The sequence below is a fragment of the Sceloporus undulatus genome, chromosome 2 (assembly GCF_019175285.1).
Source record: "Sceloporus undulatus isolate JIND9_A2432 ecotype Alabama chromosome 2, SceUnd_v1.1, whole genome shotgun sequence".
Classification (NCBI taxonomy): domain Eukaryota; kingdom Metazoa; phylum Chordata; class Lepidosauria; order Squamata; family Phrynosomatidae; genus Sceloporus; species Sceloporus undulatus.
Genome location: NC_056523.1, coordinates 153,940,822 through 153,961,901, shown reverse-complemented (window position 1 = coordinate 153,961,901; position 21,080 = coordinate 153,940,822). Strand labels below are relative to the sequence as shown.

Genomic DNA, 21,080 nt, shown 5'->3' with positions numbered 1-21,080 from the left:
ATTATTATTTTTTTAAAGTGATGCAGATGTCTGACAGAATTTCCCTAGCAAGTTAACATCATACAATCATAGAATCATAGAGCTGGAAGAGACCACAAGAGCCATCCCCCTGTGATGCAGGAATACACAATCAAAGCAGCAATCACATGCTTATATTAGCATAAAAGAATACTGTTTTAGGTTATAGAGAAAGCTGGTCTAGTAACAGTAGTAAAGTCCTTCTGGGTAAAAATTAAGATGGGAGAAACATGTTTTAAGATTCAGTGGGAATTCTAAAATCCTGGGGGTTAGGGTTAGCACTGTGGTGTGTGGTAGGGTTTCATAGTACAGGTAGACTTAAGTCAGTTCAGTAGATGTGCTTCTGGGCATTACAGAAGAGGCATAAATAACATGGAAAAAATAGGGATAGGATGCTACACCACAAGGAATAAGAACAAATTTCAAACCTTCTACAGACCATGATAAAGTTTCTTCCAAAATGTCCCAGGAATTACTGAGTTTTTTACTAGTTGCCATTTTTCTTATTTTTTCCATGTACCGTATATTTTTTTAAAAAATGCTAAAGGGAGTTGGTGAATCAGGCTTATCTCTTTTCTTTCTTTCTCTCTGTCTTGCTCAGTTAATACAAGCTCAGTAAGACTACTGTATCTGGAGGCAACTGCTATTTCCCTTGCCTGTTCTAGGCAGGCACACATATCTGCAGTAAGACTGGCTAAAGAAGGATCACATTCTTTCACAGCTCAAGCTTTATTGCAGTATTTACTGCCTACCTACTGCTGCAGTCTAAAATCTGTGTTTCTCCAGTCCTTCATTACCATCTTTGCTGATGCTAAGTACTCTAGCTTAGGACAAGGATAAAAGGGTCTGGATGCATAAAAAAGAAGACTTTTTAAAAAGCAGTTTCACAATCATAGGCTTTGTAAACTGAGACATGCCCTACACTTCTAATATTTCTTGGCCATAATAACGAATCCAGTGTCTCCCCTGATTGGAACCAACCTAAGGACAACAAGAACACATCACTTCTGCTTCATTATATTGTGACTCACCAAGAAACAAACAAACAAAAAACATACAGGACTGTTTTTTTTCCTTTTTTTGGTCATAATATATTGCACTTGGTGTTGTGCACAATGATAGAAAGCAACAGCTTTTCAGACTCTTTTTGTCCCAGTTGTTTTTGCTTTATTTTAAAAAAAATCCCTGTACACTGCAAGTGGCTAGAATAGTCGGTACCGTTTACTGTGTTATTCTGGCAACAAAATATGACTCTGGGGGGCTAACATGTCCCATCCTGGTGTGTGAGGGTTAAGTTGTATTGATCTGAAAGTGGCTACTCCAGGCATGTCTAAATCAAACCTAGTTATTACTGAAGAAAAATACAACCAGTTAACAATGATTTTTCCTAATTAGACTTTTTGCCTATTATCTATATCATACAAATTATGGCTTCCAAAAGAATTGCCTATATTTCCTACAGATTACATTACTTGAACAGGCAGATTATTACTAATCACAACTGTTGAATATACAAGCCATAGTTAATCATTACTACTTCAAATTTGCACAGCATGGATTGCACATCATCTATCAATAATTATCACTGGTAGCTAAGAGTATATTACAGCATAATCAATCATACCTGATAGCTTCCTTTCCCTGAAATTCAGAAGATACAGGTTCAATGATTTCACTGAAGTCTAAGTTTCCATTAATGCTACCCTCATATAATTCCTTATAATTCCTAGTTCGTTTTGTCCAAAATGAGGGTTTTAGGAAGAAGAAAATGCTGCGTCGCAATCCATATTCTCCTGAACAACGAAAGAAAGCTCTGCAGTGTTAAATATGATATAAAATATAGAAATACTAGGTACACATATTTTTCACTATGGCTTGCTGAAATTAGATTGCTAGGGAAAGTTAACATATATTTTGAATTTCTCTCCCATGATGTACACCTTAACACAGTGATAGGGTTGAGTGTCTCGGAGAGTAATACTGCCACCAGTCTAGACCAGACCTGCACAACTTGGCAGTAGGTAGGGGCCAAAATTAAAATAGGTTGAACTTCTTTGGGCCACAAATTGGTATTAATTAAATATTATTTAATTATTAATTAAATATTATTTAATTATTAATTAAATATTAATTAAATATTATTAATATTAATTCCAACCTCCCCCTCCTATGCCCGATCCTCTCCTCAGGAGAAAGCTGAGTGGCAGAGAAGCCTTGAGGGGTGAGCATTTGCCCCTCTTCTTCCTATGCCGCCTAGCCTTCTCAGGAGAAAGCTGAGGAGGAACCTTGTAGGGTGTTTGCCTGTCCTTTTTCAATTGGCCCTCTCCTCAGCAAGAGGCTGAGTGGCAGAGGAGCCTTGAAGTTGTTCCACATTCTTGTGGGCTGCCCTAAATCCTTTGGTGGGCCACATGTGGCCAGTGAGCCATATATTGTGCAAGCCTGGTCTAGACCCTATCAAGAGACTGGTTTCCTGGAGAGCTTACCCAGAGTGGAATACTCAGTGTGAAGACACTAGACTAAGATGCATATGGCATCTTCACAGCCACATCAAAAGAAGTGAACAGATAATTCCAATGGTGAGGGAAGTGAAGAAGGTCCAAAAAGGGAGGGCACTTATTGGGCAGCAGTAAAAGTGTGAAATACCACTGGCAGAGGATCACTTACAGATTACAGGAGAGTCGGTTCAACTAACGCTTTTTACTACTGTACAAAAGGAGACATTGGTAAAATAGCTGAATGTATTTTACTCAGAAAACACTAGGAGACAATCTAAAATGAAGCAAGCTTTCGCAGTGGAAAATGAGACACCCAGGTAAGAAGGCATTCAATCAGCTACTGGAGAAGAGCAAAGAACAAGTATGGATAGTGTTGTGTCTAATGACTCAATGGACTCAACCCAAAAGGACGTTCAGTTACTGACAGACCAATCCACACTGCAGAAATAATCCAGTTTCAGACTGCTTTAACTGCCCTGGCTCAATTCTAGTGAATTCTGAGAACTGTAGTTTGGTGAGACATTTAGCCTTCTCTGTCAGAGAGCTCTGGTGCCACAACAAGCTACAATTCCCATGAACTGAGCCAGGGCAGTTAAAGCGGTCTCAAACTGGATTATTACTGTAGTATGGATGAAGCCAATATCTGCAGATGTGAATGGAAAGTGTGAAGTTCCACAAAGCATATAATAAGTACATGGAATGTAAGATAAATCATAGGAAATTAAAAATTATAAAACAATGAATGTAATCTACAAACATTATAGTACTTGGTGTGAGCAAATTAAAGTAGATGGGAAAAGGACATTTTCAAGCAGATGAGGTCAAAAACAAATGGTGTGGCATTAATAGTGAGTAATGTAGAAGAAACAGTCAGCGGCTGCAATACTAAGTCTGAGTGAATAGTTATCAATAACATTGCATGGAAAACCTGCCAATATATGCAGACTTCAGTTTATGCTCCTACTAGAAAGGCAAAAGGGAAGAACTTAAAAGATACTGTACAGGCTTCCAGGAAGAAACTGATCGCATACCAAAACAAGATAAGTTGATAATGGAATGCAAAAATAGGAAACAGAGTAGGCCAAAACACAGTTGGAGAAATTGGCCTAGAATCATGAAATGAAGCAACAAATTACAGCAAAGGCTTTCACTGAGTAGTTCATGAACAACTACAGCCAGTCCTCTACATTTGCAGGGATTAGAAGCACAAGAAAGGGGAGGGGAGGAGAGAACCCAAGACAGGGAAGGAGAGGGAGCATGCCTTCACCCTTCCAAACTGTATCTGTTCAGGGCTTGGCTTTTGCTCCTTCCCATTTGGAGGGGCTGAGAAACCCAGGTCACGAGGAGGGGAAGCATGTGCACACCCTTCAAAGCCGCAGGGGAGGGGGAGCACGGTCAAATGCACGAATACTAAAATCCACAAATGTTAAACCCACAAATATGGAGGACCGACTGTATAGACAGCTCTAAAAGAAAAGGGAGTACTACAACATTTTAGTGTTGTGATATATAATTAATACTCTGGACAAAAAGGCATGGTCAAGACAGAATACAGAGGAAACAAATGATTTCCAGTTGGCAAGGTGGGTGCATTTTACCACCCTCTCTTTAACCTATTTGTAAAGTATATGATATGGAAAGCAGCATTAGACTTAAAGACAGAAGATGTGAAAATTAGAAGTATCATGTTGATATCCTATCACTTCAAAAAACAGCAAAGATTGACGCAAAAGCCTTTACAAGGAAGAAAGTGCAAAAGAAGGGTTATAACTCAATATTAGGGAACCAAAACAATGCTCACATAGAATTTACATAACTTTAAAGTGAATAATGAAGATACTGAAATTGTTTATTAAAGAATTTCTAAACCCTGACTCAGTCATCAAACAGGATTGAGACTTTAAACAAGAAATAAAAAGACTTGGAAGGGCAGTTATGAAGAAACTAGGTAAGATCCATGGGTGCTCAAGTCCTCTATGGCATATTAAAATGGTGCCCCTTACATAAAATGGAAAAATCAAAGTTTGCTTTCTGGATTATTTTTGGTGGAATATTTTTACATCATGAATGATGGAATCCATGGAAGCAGAATCTGTGGATACAGAGGTTCAACTATTTCTGATTTCTACATGTGGTTGTGAAAGCTGAACAGTGAGGAAAAGTGGACATCTGAAATGTGGTGCTCAAGGAAAGTTCTATGGATACCATGGATCACCAAAAAAGACAAATAAATTGGTCTGTTAGCACATCAAAACTGAACTCTCACTAGAAGCCAAAATGACTAAACTGAGGCTACTCAACTGTGAACATTTCATATGATGATGTAACTCACTGGAAAAATGATAATGCTCAGTAAAGCTGAAGGTAGTTGAGAAAAGAGGAAGATCACATTACAGATAGACTGACGCAATCCAACTTGCAAGACCCTGTAAACAAAAGGGCATTCTGGAGGTCTCTCATTGATAGGGCTGTCATAAGTCAAAAGTGACAGAGGAGAACAACAACAGCAATAAATATTTTGTATTCAGACTGATTAAGGCAAGTCTGACAGTACTACATAATATGTCCTTTAAAAATCAGCATAAGCATAAGCTAGATATAGGAGTGCATCATATATCTAATATTTCCAATACAGCTGTAAACCCTGTTGTTAGTCCTGACTAGAGTACAGCCACTGAATTAGTTGGATTTACCTGTCTGGTGACCTACTGTCGAATAACCGATTCAATGGGCCTGCTCTAGAGCTAACCACCAGGATTCTAGCCATGCCGTTGCATGTTCTTAGATGGTGTATAACTGCATCAGCACCTTCAATGTACCATTTTGTTTACTGCCATTTCAGAAACTGGCACTGTGCATCTCCCATTGCAAAATGGGATAATATGTAGAAGCACTAGCCCAAACACAATTGGCTGCACAATGTTGCAGAAGAGCCGTATAGAGCAATCACTGTGTCACTATGTAAATGCAGATTTACACTACACAAACATGATGTAAGATTTATGTTCTTTGGGGCTAAAGAGGCCTTTAGTATGTTGAGTTTGTATTTAATTGATGTGGATGTTGAATAACATTAAGTGCTTCATTATTGTTCTCTCACAGAAATACAAATATACCTGGAATAACCTGATCCAGATATACTGCCAGGAGCAGATAAAGCATACTGTCAAGGGCCAGTAGCATAAGAGCAATAACTAGTGGATATGGACCATGAGATAAATTTGAGAAAACAGCTCCTTCCTCATAATCTTCTAGATGCATAACCTGTGAACAAATATGAAAGTTGTAGTTGCATTAATATATCAAAAGCATTAATGTAGTTGCATCAATATATCAAAAGCATTTAGGAAAAACATCTAATACCACTGGGATACTTCCTACCAAATCAACAGAACATACCAGATGAAGTTTGCATGGTACGTATGAATTTTACTGACACTCTGTAATTCAATATACACTCTGAAGTGTATTTACAAGAAGCAAAAAAGAAAAAAGAAAAAGAAAAGATCTCACCTGAACTAATGAAGGCAGACAAAAACATAAAGAAAGTTAAAGTTTTATCTATGTCCATACATATCACTTTACTGTTAACACCAGTATATATGTGGTAGGTGGATGCATGAATATGGGTGCTAATTAGTAATCAGTTAATAGTAAATAACATATTTACACACAGGTACACATATGAGAAACTTTTCAAAATATGTTTCAATCTAAGCTCTTCCTTAGTGGGAAAATATAAACAGCTTCAGCTAATACGCCAGCTGCATCCTTTCCTGAAAGTCAGAGGCCATGAAACTGTGGTGCATGCACTGGTAACCTCTCGTCTTGATTTCTGCAATGCACTCTACATGGGGCTACCCTTGTGCTTATTTAGGAAACTTCAATTAGTACAGAACATGGCAGTCAGGCTGGTCTCAGGTAAAACTAGGAGACACCATATTACACCAATTTTAAAATCGCTCTACTGGTTACCCTTTAGTTTCTGGGCACAGTACAAGGTGTTGGTTATCACCTTTAAAGCCTTAAATGGCTTGGGAACTACCAATCTTCAAGACTGTCTCCTTCCATATAATCCACCCCATCTACTCAGGTCCTCTGGAAGGAATTTGTTGCAACCTATAAAAATTAGATTGTCTGCAACTGCCCAGAGGACCTTTTCGTCAACCACTCCCAGATTATACAATTAATACAATATACTATTAATGACTTTGTCAGGTTGATTCATATAGATGCAAATAGATTTAATATCTCATTCAGATTTTGATACTTTTGGGATAAAGTGTTAACCTAGTAAATAAAAAAATGATCACAAATGAACACAAAACTGCAGACAGATGCACAGTCTTCTGATTTGACAAAAAGTAATGTATCATAAGTGAGTGTTTCTGAAAAGCTGTAAATGTACCATCACAACCACTCTACTTTGGTGAATGTGTACTTATGGCCATGGAAATGAAATGACACAGCTCTTTTCTTCAAACAAAAAGTGTATGGTTTAACTAAAGAAACAAATCACCAGCAAATAAATTTACTGCACATTTAAAACAAGATAAATACTGTTATATAATTTTAGCCTGGGGTGAAACATTTTAAAACGATCAGGTGTTTTGAGCCACAGTGGAATTATTGTTTCTAGGACTTTTCACACAATAACAACAAGTATGGCACTTTACTAACCTGTGCAACACCAACTAAAAATGTGCACTGACACAGAGGGCTGAGGAACCACACAAACGACTTTGGAAAATCTTCCAATAGCACTATCGTCAGGCCCACAAAACCAAAAGTCAAGGTTGACAAAAATTCAACTGTACCAACATGTTTCGATCTTTTGAAAAGAGGAGTCAACATAAACGCAAATAAAACCTAAATATAAAGGGAACAATCATTTCAATGAATAAGAATTATTTAAAATGCTGAAATGACATGTTTTCACATGTTTACACTGAACAAAGTTTTTATTGTTCCAATAATTTTTCATTTAATATCTACTATAGGAAATTTCATGTATCTGATGTAGGAAATCAGTGGCCTTCATCAAACCAAAAAATTCTTTCTTAAGAATGCTTTGATACAATATAACATTTACTGCCTCATTGTAACCATGAGACCAGAGCAAGACAATAAGGAGTACATAATCTTTTTACTATATAATAAAAATTAAGATCTAGCAATAACCAAAAACGAATTGCCTTTTCAAAGATATTATGATGCTTAGTCAGAAAACAAAAAGTGTAAGTTGCTGAGACAAAATTTGAATCACAAATTTTTCACAGTGTATGAAATGTTACAGTGGTAAACATCCCCAGAGTAGATTTTATGAAACTATATTTTATTAAACTTTTGGTGAAACTTTTGATGAAAGATTTTATGAAACTTTAGCAGACTTGAGAATCATAATTAATGAGCAAGAAAGGATGGGCAAAAAAATCACATCAGAGAACCAAATTAGATACAAATGAAGATATTAAGTGCCACTGATCTGTCTACCCATCTGCCTATCACAGACATAACAGGCTGTTAGAAATCATCATGAAATAATAACTGCTTTAAGGCAGAAGACCTGAGTACTCATGCACATTTAGAAGGGGGAAAAACCCTTAATAGCCTCTAGGTCCACTAAAATCAGTGGTAATTTTTCTACAATGAACCACAGCCTTGGTACTACTGGATAAGAAAAACATTTTAAAGATTTTCAATATAAAAAAGGATAGACACAATGAATATTGCAATTAAAACATACAATGGAGGAATTGAAAATACATTGTTTATAGTCATTTCATTATAGTCAGCATTAAAATGAAAAATATATATCTGCTAAAATTTAAGACTTTTTATGTGAGTAGTCAAGGTGTCTATTACCACTCAACAGCAAGGAAAAACATATCAGAAATTAAACATGCCAGTGTTTAAATCTCAATGTCTAAAACAAAGTACTCTCAGTAACCACAGTATACTGACAATGAACACAAACACACACACACTTACGGAGGATATTCCATATAGGAAAAAAAGCAGAAAGATCACAAAGCTGCTACTTTTAGGAAAGAGCCAAGAGAATGTTGCAATGATCGACATGAGAAGGGACATGACAAATATCAGACTGGTGTACAGTAGGACCCAAGAAAGCCTAGAAAAAGGAAAAACACCATGAAGGTTCATGAATTCAAAGTTATCTTTGCAACTAAAGCAGATTATTTAGCTGTTGGTTATTTAGTAAATGCACAGTCTCACAACTGGATCCTGCACCCAAGAGGATTAAGAGCACAACCCTAACTAGCCCTGGATCAGCTAAGCTAATGTTAGGCCAGCTGACACTATTCTGAATCCACAGCCTCCCAGTCTAGGGACAAATTACTTAGGCAAACCTTCACCTTGGCTTAATCTGGGGCTGGCAATGTGTCTGTGTCCCCAGAGGGGTAATGGAAGAGATCTGGATCCAGTATAACAACCTTTCCCAAATATGACCTCCTTTTACCACTTTCTGGGCTCTTCTACCAGCAGACCAATTCTGTCAGCAGATCTCAAGTAGAAAAGAGTTCTGCCAGAAGAAGAGCATTTCTTAATGGCAGAAAGGGATCTCTGTGGGCCTAAGAGGCATCTGTCCATTACTAATCTCCTGTGGCACATCTTTGAGTTAGGACTGCACTCATGCTTAAACTGTTTAGAAATGTCTAGAGCTTTAATGAAGAAGCTGGTGTTCCTACCTCTCCCACCCGATAATGAGCATGTTCTGAGGAGCAACTACATTCCCACAACAGCACATTTGTATAAGGAGGCATCAGCAGAGGGTAAAGAAGACAGGCTGTGATACAATGCAGAGGACTATTTGAAAAAAAATGTGAATTACAAGTAAACAATGTTTTTGCTTTTCAATATCTCTGTGCTATCCCAAAAGTGGATAACTTTTAATATGATGTATCTTGTAAGAGAATTTAATGCACCATGACATTAAAAAATTCAGCAGCTCTTTGCAGAGCTCAAGAATCCTTTAAACGACTGGCATTATCTATGGCGTGACTGATCCAAAGAAAGGAAGAGACAGTGGCAAGTGATGTCTACAACAGAGCCTACTAATTCAATGGGTTGCACAGGTTTATGGCTGCAATTCTTCCTTGAGAGGATGGTATCCAAGCAAATCCTATATTAATTTGGGCAGGCTTTTTAAATTGTGCAGCAGATGAAATTTTTAATAGGATGTGCTGTGTACTTTTATTATGTTTTAAATTTATTTTTCACTGTTTTTTTTTCTTTTTTAAAAATAACAGAATTGTTTAATTCTTTACAGGACTACTGTTCAAACATATGACTATTGTCCTATGGCTACAATGGGGATTGTGTGGCCTTCTAGATGTTGCTGGCCTACAACTCCCAACAGCCTATCCAGGATAACCAATGGTAAAGAATACTGGGAGATGCACCTCAACAACATCCAGAGGGCCACTTAATTCCCAGCCTATGATATTCAAGCTCATCTCTCATTCTATGTAACATGTTCCACCAGGGATCTGAGGTTGGGTCTTGTCAATATGCTGGTGACATGAAGCTTGATGTCAGTTTTCCATCTTAATATCAATAGTTACAGAGGATTTGCAACATTGTCTGGGTGCTATGATCAATTGAACCAACAAACTGAAGTTTAATCCAGTCAATAGTCCCGGTACAAACGGGCCCTAAACAAAGCCCTCATCACATGCTAGGGTTGCCTCAGGGTGGAGCGCCCACATGCCCCGCAACCCTAGCATGTGACTAGGGCTTCATCACTGTGCAGCGCCGTATAGATGGCGCGCGTAGCGATGACATTGCTGCAGCGCTGCATCCAAATGGAGCAGTGCAGCAGTGATGTGTTTGCACCGCCGCAGGCTGCTTGCAGCAGCGCAAAAAGGAGCCACTTTTTAGCACTCTCTTTTTGCTGCACAGCAGCACTGCACAATTTGGTTGCTGTGGCGCTGCTGTGCAACAACGAAAGGCAGCCCCAGCCCACCCTTTTGGGACCGTTTGTACCAGGCCAATACATAAGCTCTTTGGTCACTAAAAAATTCATCTGGGATGGATTTGTTTTGGAATCCCTGTGAAGGACGACCACCAGGATAATACCATCTTTGGCTGGGGCTTGTAACATATTGTCCCTCTTGGACAATATTTGTTTGGAAAGCGTTTTTTTCAATACTGCAAAACCCAATTAAAGACTTCCTTTCCCTCTACTGTTCTGTTGCCATTTCCAGTGCAATTCTGTGTTAATGCTAATTCTAGACAGTTAGGGGAGGGCAGTGGGCATGACTTGAGTGTACTTAGGTGCCTTTGATTACCAGTGATCAGGGGAGAATAAGGGATGGAAATTTCAATTTGATTTCCTTTCAACTCGCTGAGAAACAAACAGACAAAAAAAAATCCATTGGCACCACTGGGGCTTGTCAGAGAAGCCAAAACTTTGCTCACTCCCCTCCCCACCTTGTAGCCCCATTCTGGACTCTCTCTCTCTCTCCCTCTCTGTCACACACACACCTGAAAAGGTAAGCGGGAAAATGTCTTAGAGTTTAAAAAGCGTTTACTTCATTAAGTGTCAACCTCTTTCTTGATGTTTTCTTCTAGCTTTAGAGTTCACTAATCACTGGCAAATGAAAGCCAGCATCATGACAGATCAGACTAGTCTCATGACAAAGAGTTTTGGTTTAGTGGGAGATCAGGAGGCTTTTGGGGACTCATGGGGCTTCAGAAGCAACAAAAATGTGTTCCAGCCTACAGGCAGCCCACTCTGTCCACCTGTGCTTTATAGTGAGCACTGATGACAGAAGTTCAAGGGTTTTAAGCAGCTACCATTTCCCCCTCAAAAATGCTGCATATTTAACATGGTTTCAAGGTCATTCCTTGGTGAGAACATGGGGTTACCATTTTTAATTCATACCACTACGACTGATCCTCTGCGTGTGACATAAGAGGGTACTGGTGCTCCCTGGTGAGTCGCCACGCAGAGGAGCTCCATCAGCAATTAGTCAACATTTTAAAAGCGGGAGGAGTGCTACCCCACCAGCAATCAACCCCCATCACAAAGTGTTTACTTTCCACAAAGTATCAACAATTTCAGAACCCCCTTTTCAAACACATACCCCAGGTTTGACCTGAAAGAACACTACCAGATACCATGTAGTTGTCTTTGGAACTGCCCAGCATCTTAGCCCAATGACAATCAAGAGAGGATGTTAACAAGCTGACACACAGAGCAGATCAAATACACCGAGAAAGCCAGAGCAGTCAGAGGCCAATGAACATGTTTGTGAGTGTGAAGGAAAATATGTAATATTGTATGAAGTAAGTACCTTACGTAAAGTGCTAGTGCATCATGCAAATTATATGCAGATGTTTAAATGTTAATCTCCACTTCTATGCAAAATTTCACACATATTTAACATTTGACTGTTACCATATTTAGCACATATATATAACTATGATAGACAAGAGCCAACATGGTGTAGTGGTTTGAACATTGGACTACAACTCCAGAGACCAGAGTTCGATTTCCCGCTCAACCATGGAAATCCACTGGGTGACCTTGGATGAGTCACACATTCTTAGCCCCAGAAAATCCCATGATTGGTTAGCCTTAGGGGCCCCACAAGTCAAAAATGACTTGCACACAACAACAGCAACAGATGAATATACTAGTAACTTTCATAAACTGCCAAGTGATTCAGAATGCATGATAACATTTTCAAAACATGTGTGGCACTCTAGGTTCATTTACTGCTGAGGGAAGCCCCAATTTTTAAAAGGAAACTGGAAAAATTAAAAATAGCAGATGTCTGCCTGAAGAACATCTTGCATTGCTTTAACAATAAGGCTGTTACAACATCATGTGCTGCTTCTTCCCCCAGATAACACAACAGTTAGTGAAGGGAATAGATATTGTAGTGAGGCAATATCTGTTCTGTTTACTTGACATCAAAGAATCAATGCACATACTCACCAAAAAGCAGTGTCATGAAGCCCCATGATCATTAAAAACTCTTTCAATTTCTTTTCTTTTTCTGCCACAATATGTATTGCCAAATAACAACCAAAGGGTGAAAAGGCAATTACTAGGTAAATTAAAATTATTGCCCGAGGAGAATTATCAATTTCCATAATGGCAGATTCTCCCATCATGATAGCTTTTGTTTGTTCCAGGTCTTCCAAAACAGAATGATTAGTCTTCAGCTAAAAAAAGGAAGAAAACTTTTAAAATGTTTTTGTACTATTTCTGCAATTATATAACTATTATTCTCAAAACCATAAGCACACATGACAACATGTGTACCTTACCAAGCATACATTACTAATCCAAGTAAATGCCATGAAACTCTAGCCTAGAACCATTCCTACAAATGTTTGTTGGTTTTAAATTACATTGGTTTAATTTAGCTGTTACCAGCTTGATGTTATTCAAGGAAGAAGAGTGGGATCAATTAAAACTAAGCTAATTTCTTCTATGATACACATCCAGAGTCTATATTGTAATGTCCTGGTTTCATCAAAGGTCAAGATTTTCCAAGAAGTGATGTCACAATCTCATATATATGTAATTTTTTTAATATATAAGGCATGTCTTAATTAATTAATTATATTGATACTGGTATGCTTATGGGCTTTATAATATATCAGTCACAAAAGTAACTGCTAGTTTAGTTAATATTGGAAAAAGCATAATATATTATAAAGCAATTATAGTTTAATAATTCATGCTATACTATAATGCTATAATTCATCTGCCATATTACATTTTTCCTGATTAATTACACATTTACATATACCTGTATAATTGCTGCATCAATGCACATCTGTAGAGCTGTAAATCCATAGTGCCAGTATTTTTCAGCTTCACATAACTTGGAAGGCCTTGGACAACTAGCTGAAAAAAATCAAGTAATAAAAGGAAAACCTAAACTTACTTTGCTTGTTAATTATTCACAAACATAAGGCTGAGTTAATATCAGCTTACTGCACTATACATTCAGATACTCAAGCTACCTGCCATGCTGGCATAGACAGTTTGCCTTCTCTGCAAGGGGGTCAAGACTGTAACGCCCAGATATCATATAAAACTAAGGTGGGTGGGGGAGTGGGAGAAGTCTTCCTGCATATACTTGACTATAAGTCGACCTCATGTATAAGTCGAGGACAAGCTTTGGGCCAAAATTATGGATTTCAATATGACTCGTGGATAAGTCGAGGATGCAACAAAGGATGTACATGACAAAGTTTACTGTTTTCATGTAGAGATGCCTTATTCAGATCCTTCTAAGTCCAATTCCTCTTGACACTCTTTTGAAGGGAAGCACTAAAGAGATGATCACTGCCATTTTCCCATACAAGCATTCAAAAAGGCCAGAAGCGGCATAATGATGGAAAGAGTTTAGGGGGTTGGTCCTTCTTTTGGGTGCTCCCAGGATGAAGCAAGCTCATACTTTTTGTCACTCTACTCAGAGAAGGAGAAGAGTTAAAATATATTGACCTGTGGATAAGCTCTTGGGGGTAAACTTTTTTGACAAAAAATTCTAGACTTATACATGAGTATATACAACATATACTCATATACTCAACATATACTCAACAATATATATTTATTAGGAGTCCTGTTGGCACCTTATGATCAACTGATCTACTGTAGTGTGAAATTTTAAGGAGTGCAGTTCACATCATCAACTCCATGAAATATTTAGAATTACACTTACATGGCAAACTGTACTCCCTAAAGATTCAGGCTGCATGTTGATGGAGATGGGATTGTAGATAATCAGATAGAAATTAAATGAGGAAAAGTAGATTACCAATGCTGGTTACAGCACTGTGGTAATAACACAAGCATTCTGGCACTAGCTAAGCCAAGGATGGGAAATGTGCAGGGTGAGGACTGCATGTTGCACCGAAGACTATTTTGTTTGTTTGTTTGTTTTGTTTTTTGAAGTCTCACACTATTGCTTGCCTGGGCCTATAAAATAATAATAATAAAAGGTTAGTACTAATGATCAAGTGTTTAAATTTGGGGAGGTGGTCTGTATGCAAGTAATAACACAGAAGTGTTATTATGAAGGATGGGCTCACAGATTACTTATTCAGTGGTTTCAAGTGGGAGTTTTAGGTGTCAAGGGATGTCCTATTATTTTCTTTTCCACATCTGTTATTATTGAGCATCAATATTGTTTAGTTATGTGTATTACAATTTGGCCAATGCCAGAGATAAATCCTTAAGTTATGAGTCACTTTTAAAGAATCTGAACAGATGCAGCTGCTATTTTGAAACTGGATAGATGCAGGAAGTATGGAGGCATTAGCTAGAAGCATATAATTATGTTTAGCAGTTAGCAGATTTCCAATATATAGTGGTGCTTAGAGGTACATTATATAGTTGCATGGCAGTATCAGCAAAATGAACTTGCTGTATGAACTAGTCTAGGCTTGCTCTGATGAAGCTGTGAAATTCTGTATATCAATATATTGTTAGTGGTTGAGTGGAGCTGAGTCATGGAATGCTGAAAGTGCTCACTGGAATGATAAGAAAAAGGGAAACAGAGGAAGCTATAGGAAAATGCATGTTTGAGTCCCTAATCTTCAGGGAGATGAGTGGGACGGAACATGGGCAATTAGTTAAGAAACACTCCCATCACCCCTGGCATATATATATATATATATATATATATATATATATATATATATATATATATATGGCAGTGAAATGTTAGTTCTAGGTTAGCACTCCTCAGCACAATACAATACTGTAGGAAGAAAAATGTGTCTTCTACAAGGTTCTTTTTACAGGTTGGCTAGAGTCCTGAACCAGATCATTCCTGGATAGGGAAATACTACACAATATGGTATAGACATATAGATTACCTCTTGATTCCACGTGAATTGCAGATACTGGAACCTTTTCAGGAGGAAATCTGAGCTGGTAGGACACAGAATCCATGAAAATTATGCCCACAAAGTTTCGGGGACTACGAACACTAGCTTCCTGCATTTCTTGCTCACTTAAAAACTCTTCTGTAATTATTCCTAGAAAAAAAATGTTTTGCTTAATTACTCTCATCTCTGAACATGTTTCACAGAAATACAATCCCATATTTTAGCTGCATCGTCATTGAATAGCCTAGACTAGAAGACTTCTCTATATATACTTATGTACTGGTACATATGGCTAGCTGGATGAGAGAACTCATACAGGTATTTTTGCATGGCAATATTAAAATCATAAGCAACCATAGATAATGTCAAGTCTTACAAATTAAAACAGCTACCATTTATTTACATCTAGAATATTTATTTATTTATTTATTTATTTATTTATTTATTTATTTTTGGTAGCCTAATCCTATTGATCAGAGCTTTCTGCTTTCCCTGCACTATGCTCTGCTTGCCATTCAGGAATCCAATTAGCTGAGGTTATCTTCACCCAATTGTTCTGATGAGTGAATCTTAAGCGCATTTTCTTTATTCTTGGAAGGTATACATCATATATGGCTTATTCCTGTGATTAAGGCAGTGGCATAATGAATGAAATAAATTATATATATTTAATGAGGCAGTGGCACTAGGCTTTCATTTAAGACTCCTGACCTGCTATATAGAATACTGTTTAGTGGGAAGCTCTATGTTTGAGGCCTCTTCACCTGCTTTGAGGCCTTTGCACAGTTGTAAACCACTTAGAGATTACTTAGTTCAGTATGAAGTGGTATATAAATGAAGCTGCTATTGATATTTTCAGAGCAAGCCTGTGTTGGGGGTGTGAGCTTCTAACCTCTCACCAGCGGAAGGCATAAAAGGAGTTTAAGTTTCAGCAAGACAACAGAAATCTTCCTACTTAAGAGAATCATGGGTGTTTATGTATTGCACAGCTACCTTCCTCCTATTGTACTCTTCTTTGGCAAATCACTTGCTGTTTCCTTCTTCCTCCTTCCTAAACCTAGGAGATTTTCAGATGGGGAAAAAAAAAGCCAGGAGTAAAAGGCATACTCCCAGCATAATGTGTGATTGTGCTGAAGATTTTCAGATGACGTCATGCTCATCCAGGACTTATCCCATGAAGATCCAAGAATGCTCCAGCAACAAACCATTCCTGGAAATTCCCCATGAATCGTTTGTTGCTGGAGCATTACTGGATCTTCACAGGATAAGTCCTGGATGAGTGCAGGATGAGCAGCTATGTGTCTGAAAATCTTCAGCATGATCATGCAATTATGCCAGGAGTATGCCTTTTACTCCCGGCCTTTTCCCCCCTCTGAAAATCTACCTAAACACCGTCTTTTCTTTCTTTCAAGCCTTTGGTGGCATCTGTCAGAAAGACATTGAATGCAGGAGGAATGAAGTGTCCTTGTGTAACAAAATAGGAATAAAAAATCTTTATAAAGTAAATATATTTTCTAAATAGGGAACATATTTGATCAGTCACTCTGATGGCTGTATTCCAAATAAATGTCAATAAGAAGACAGAATACATTTTGGACAGAGAAAATAGCATAAAAATTCACAATACCCTCTGTAAAATATTCTGCAGACATCTTGTGCATGATTTTTCTTGTCATTTCATTTGCTGGTGTGTAGCCAACAATAAACTCAGAGATACTGGAGTGGTCCACAGAATAAGAATCAGAATCAGGCACCTCATCATATTTCTTGTTTGGATACATCATGCTCATTAATGTTAACCAAAATAAGAAGAAAAGTGGAAGAAGTACTTCCTGCATAAATTAAATGGATAGGTTAGATGGATAACAGTTAAAAAAGAAAGAAAGAAAGAAAGAAAGAAAGAAAGAAAGAACAAACTAAGGCTGTATTCGTTCACCTAAATCCATGGAAGTCAATAGGCTTAAGCATGTATAATACAATACCACTCAAAAAACAATACCACTCTGGGAACAGGAGCTGTCTGCATGTCCTACCCCCCCCCCCCCCCCCCCCCCAGAAGCCGCTGTTTCCTGTCTGTCTGTTTGGGGTTTCTGTCTCAAAGGTGCAACAAGATCCTTTTGCACACTGATTTTCTTGACTAACACAGCTATATCTTTGAATTAAAACACCAGATGGTAACTTTATTGCTAATTGCATAGTGTAACTATAAATAAGATTTTGCTTCGTGCACTGTAATTAACTGCTAATGTTAATAAAACAATTTTGGCATTATATAATGAACAAACAAGGTTCAGTAATTCTGATCACCATCCTCACTACAGTGAGAAATGATTCAGATTCTAGTGTATGCTTAGGGACATATTTTGCTATGCTGTTTGATTTTCTGACCCAAACTTCTCCCTTTTGGTGTCTCTCTCTCCCTCACCCTGCTCACCTCTGCTGAGGCTTGACTCCTTTCCAGCTATCAGATACAGAAGGAGTACAAAATGACACACCTACACCTCTTCTTTCTAGCATAGACCTGGAAAGGGCATGTACAGACAAGGAGGCTTGCTTTTGTGACTTGACACTCCATGCTGGATGTCTTTCCAGTTCATAGCTTGCCTTTGAGCTTGCCCAACAGACATTCACATCACCCTATCACGTGCAGAGGAAGAGCAAATCAATCCTCCTGTGTCTCTCTTTCTCCTTTTGGGCTAGCAAGCAGAGGCAATAGCTGTAAGTGTCAGTTGTTCAAAAATATACACATGACAGCAATGGTGTTGTGCTACGGGGGAAAGGGTTTCCAAATTTCAAAAGCTGATGGGCCATTTAAAAACCTGGAAAATGCTGATCAGTAATAAAAGTATTAAAAAAATCATCATATAGTTTTGATATACACTCACCCCTCTACATTTCCATCTCTTATTCTCCCCTACATTCGCACATGGCCCCCATGAATGTGGGAAAACTACAAATAACAAAAACACTGTGTTTTTACCTGGGAGAACACCTCTCTAGGAATCTCTAGGTCCTCCAGTGTAACTCTGTGGTCAACATCTGCCAGACATCGGCCAGACAGTGCACAGAGGAGCTACAAATGCCTACTAGAATGTTCTCTCTAGGAGTCTCTAGGTCCTTCAGTGCGACCTTTGGTTAAAGTTGACCATATAATTGCACTGGAGGACCTAGAGATTCCTAGAGAGAACATATTAATAAAATCCATGAATAATCAAATCTACAAAAATCAAAGGCACATATGTGGAGGGTTGAGTGTACTTTTTCTCAAATGTGTCTAATGTGTACAGACCTTATGTATCAAGCAAGCAGCAACTCCCTGTTCTGCTCCTCTTCCCAGGAAAACTTTATCTTGGCCCCATTCTGACCTGTTAGGAAAGGGCCCCATGCAAAGGCCAAAGGACAACTCTCTGGCAATCTAGAACCCACTTTTTAATTAATCTTTGATTTAAGCCTGTGGGGCTGATCCCAACTGCTTTTGTATATATTCAGCACCTGTTCCTAATAATAATAATAATAATAATAATAATAATAATAATAATAAATATTTATTTATATCCTGCCTCTTCCGATTGAGGATCGAGGCGGGTAACAACAAAGAAAATACAATATACAACAACAAAAACAACAAGCCCCACAAAACCCCGACCCAACTCTCCCTCCCAACTATAAAATTAAAGAGTAAAAAAAAATGTTTACAAAATACATAACAATACATCAAAGTTAAAAACAAATCACAAGTAAGAAAAATAATAAAAGGGGGATTCAACTGGTTCTGGACATTATCAATCGGGGAAGGCCTGCCGGAAGAGAAAGGTTTTTGTCGCCTTTTTAAAAGCCTCGAGTGAGGTTAATTGACGAATCTCTTCCGACAGGTCATTCCAAGTTTTTGGAGCGGTGACAGAGAAGGACCTCCAGGAGGTCACCGCCAGTCTGGTCTTTCTAGATTGTAAAAGGCTCTGTCTTTCTTTCCATTCCTTTTCCAGCTCCTAAAATTTAGTGGTGTATTTTTTGTTTTGCTTCCTGATTGTTTATGAAAGGGCAAATAATCTTTATATTCACCACAACCAGACATACACCCAGCATCCCCAGAAACTGTGTCAGTGCCCACCAATCACAACTTTGTCAACAACAATGGTGACTTTCCACTTATACATGGAAGTAGCTCAGGGGCCCACAATGGGAACACCTCCCAAATTTACAAAACATACACATCAGCATCACCACACTAAAAGCACACAAGACAACACTGAAATGACCTTAGTGGCACAGGCAGCAACAACCCTGTTATCCTCCCCAGAGGACAACAAGTAAGTCTTCACATTCCCTCAGCCTTCCCTCTCAACTACTGCTTTGGAGTACAAAACAGAAATAAGGGGAAGGAGACCCCACACATTTTGGGAAGGAGGCAAACATTCACCTAACTACCAGAGCAAGATGTCTGCAAAGAACACACACAAAGTAAACACAATCCTCCTGAGGCAAAGGAAAATACTTTTTTGCCAAGCAGCAAGGTGAGAGGCTACAAACATAACAAGGGTAGCCACAGAAACCCTGACAGCAGCAGCCTCCAGTGGATCCCTCCACAGGGCAAGAAGTTGGGAAGAAAGGCAAATTCAAACCCACCTGAGAAATCAGGTAACTCAGCCTCACTCAGTTTTTTCACACTCCACCAAACCAGTCACATTAGAAGCAAGAGGGACTGAATTCTCACTGCAAACACCACAGATCAGCACTCAGCTACAGAACCAGACCATAATAAGTTTATCATGGTCATTTATCTCCACATCTCACCAACACTTGTCATAGATGCAAAACATACAGGGATTATAATTAGAGGCAATACCTTATATTTGTTTTTGCACTACGCTGAATCCATGATATAACTATACCCTAAAAAAATGAGTCCAATGATCCTGGTAAGATATCAGTTAAAGTACTTTATGGACAACAGTAGCACTTTTGGCTGACTGCTCTTCCTATCAACCCACCTAACATTGCCAGCAGACCTAAATGACTTCTCCCCTTCTCTTCCTTATTCTTTTCTCTCACCCCCATCGAGCCCTATATGCCTCATATGCTCTCGCAGCAGTATTCACCTCACCCTGAGAGGCCTTCTCCCTCACAGTCCAAGGAAACTGGGCAGAGAGAGAGGAAGGACCACTGCTCTTCACCATCCTACCTGTGTTAACTTACTCTCACTCTAGAGACCCATCTTGCAACTGAAAGAAATCAATGGAAGAGAAATTCAATTCACTAAGGATGGGGCTGGTATGAAGTTGAGCCATTTATGAAGGCATGGCCAAAGATTGAAGAGGAAAAGATAGATGTGCATCTCCCCCTCCCCATTTCAGCCATCCAAAAGGCTTATTTTCAGTGCTGGAACTGCTGCACCAGTGGTATTATTTCAGAGGCAGCTTTCCAAGACAGTGGGGCAGTGACTTATCAAAACTTTAAACGACTTATTCAAGGTGTTGAACACTATCCCCAAAGAAGATTCAGCACCCTGGACAGGCCCTCTGAAATTCAGATTAAAACTGAATTCACTACTATCCCCAACATAGAAGCCACCAGCTGTTTATGATTTGACTGTCAGATACTAGCATAGTGAGATTTCCAGCAAATCCTATGACCCCTTGAGCTTGTGAATCTCAAGTACAGGGTTGCACCTTAAATGAATGTTAAAGG

At 38.5% G+C, this 21,080-nt stretch overlaps 2 protein-coding genes across 5 annotated transcripts in view; one reads left to right on the top strand and one right to left on the bottom strand.

Annotated features, from left to right (window-relative positions):
- Nucleotides 1-21,080, top strand: part of MAP2K6 (mitogen-activated protein kinase kinase 6) — a 1,063,669-nt gene that overhangs the window by 863,007 nt on the left and 179,582 nt on the right. The window lies entirely within an intron of this gene.
- Nucleotides 1-21,080, bottom strand: part of ABCA5 (ATP binding cassette subfamily A member 5) — a 67,508-nt gene that overhangs the window by 42,450 nt on the left and 3,978 nt on the right. For all 4 annotated transcript variants that reach the window (XM_042449698.1, XM_042449695.1, XM_042449697.1 and 1 more), the window contains exons 4-11: nt 17,023-17,227; nt 15,384-15,545; nt 13,304-13,401; nt 12,481-12,710; nt 8,505-8,646; nt 7,194-7,382; nt 5,630-5,777; nt 1,643-1,811 (exon numbers count right to left, since the gene is read on the bottom strand). In XM_042449698.1, coding sequence (XP_042305632.1) covers nt 1,643-1,811; nt 5,630-5,777; nt 7,194-7,382; nt 8,505-8,646; nt 12,481-12,710; nt 13,304-13,401; nt 15,384-15,545; nt 17,023-17,227 — 1,343 coding nt within the window. The remainder of the gene's footprint in view (nt 1-1,642; nt 1,812-5,629; nt 5,778-7,193; nt 7,383-8,504; nt 8,647-12,480; nt 12,711-13,303; nt 13,402-15,383; nt 15,546-17,022; nt 17,228-21,080) is intronic.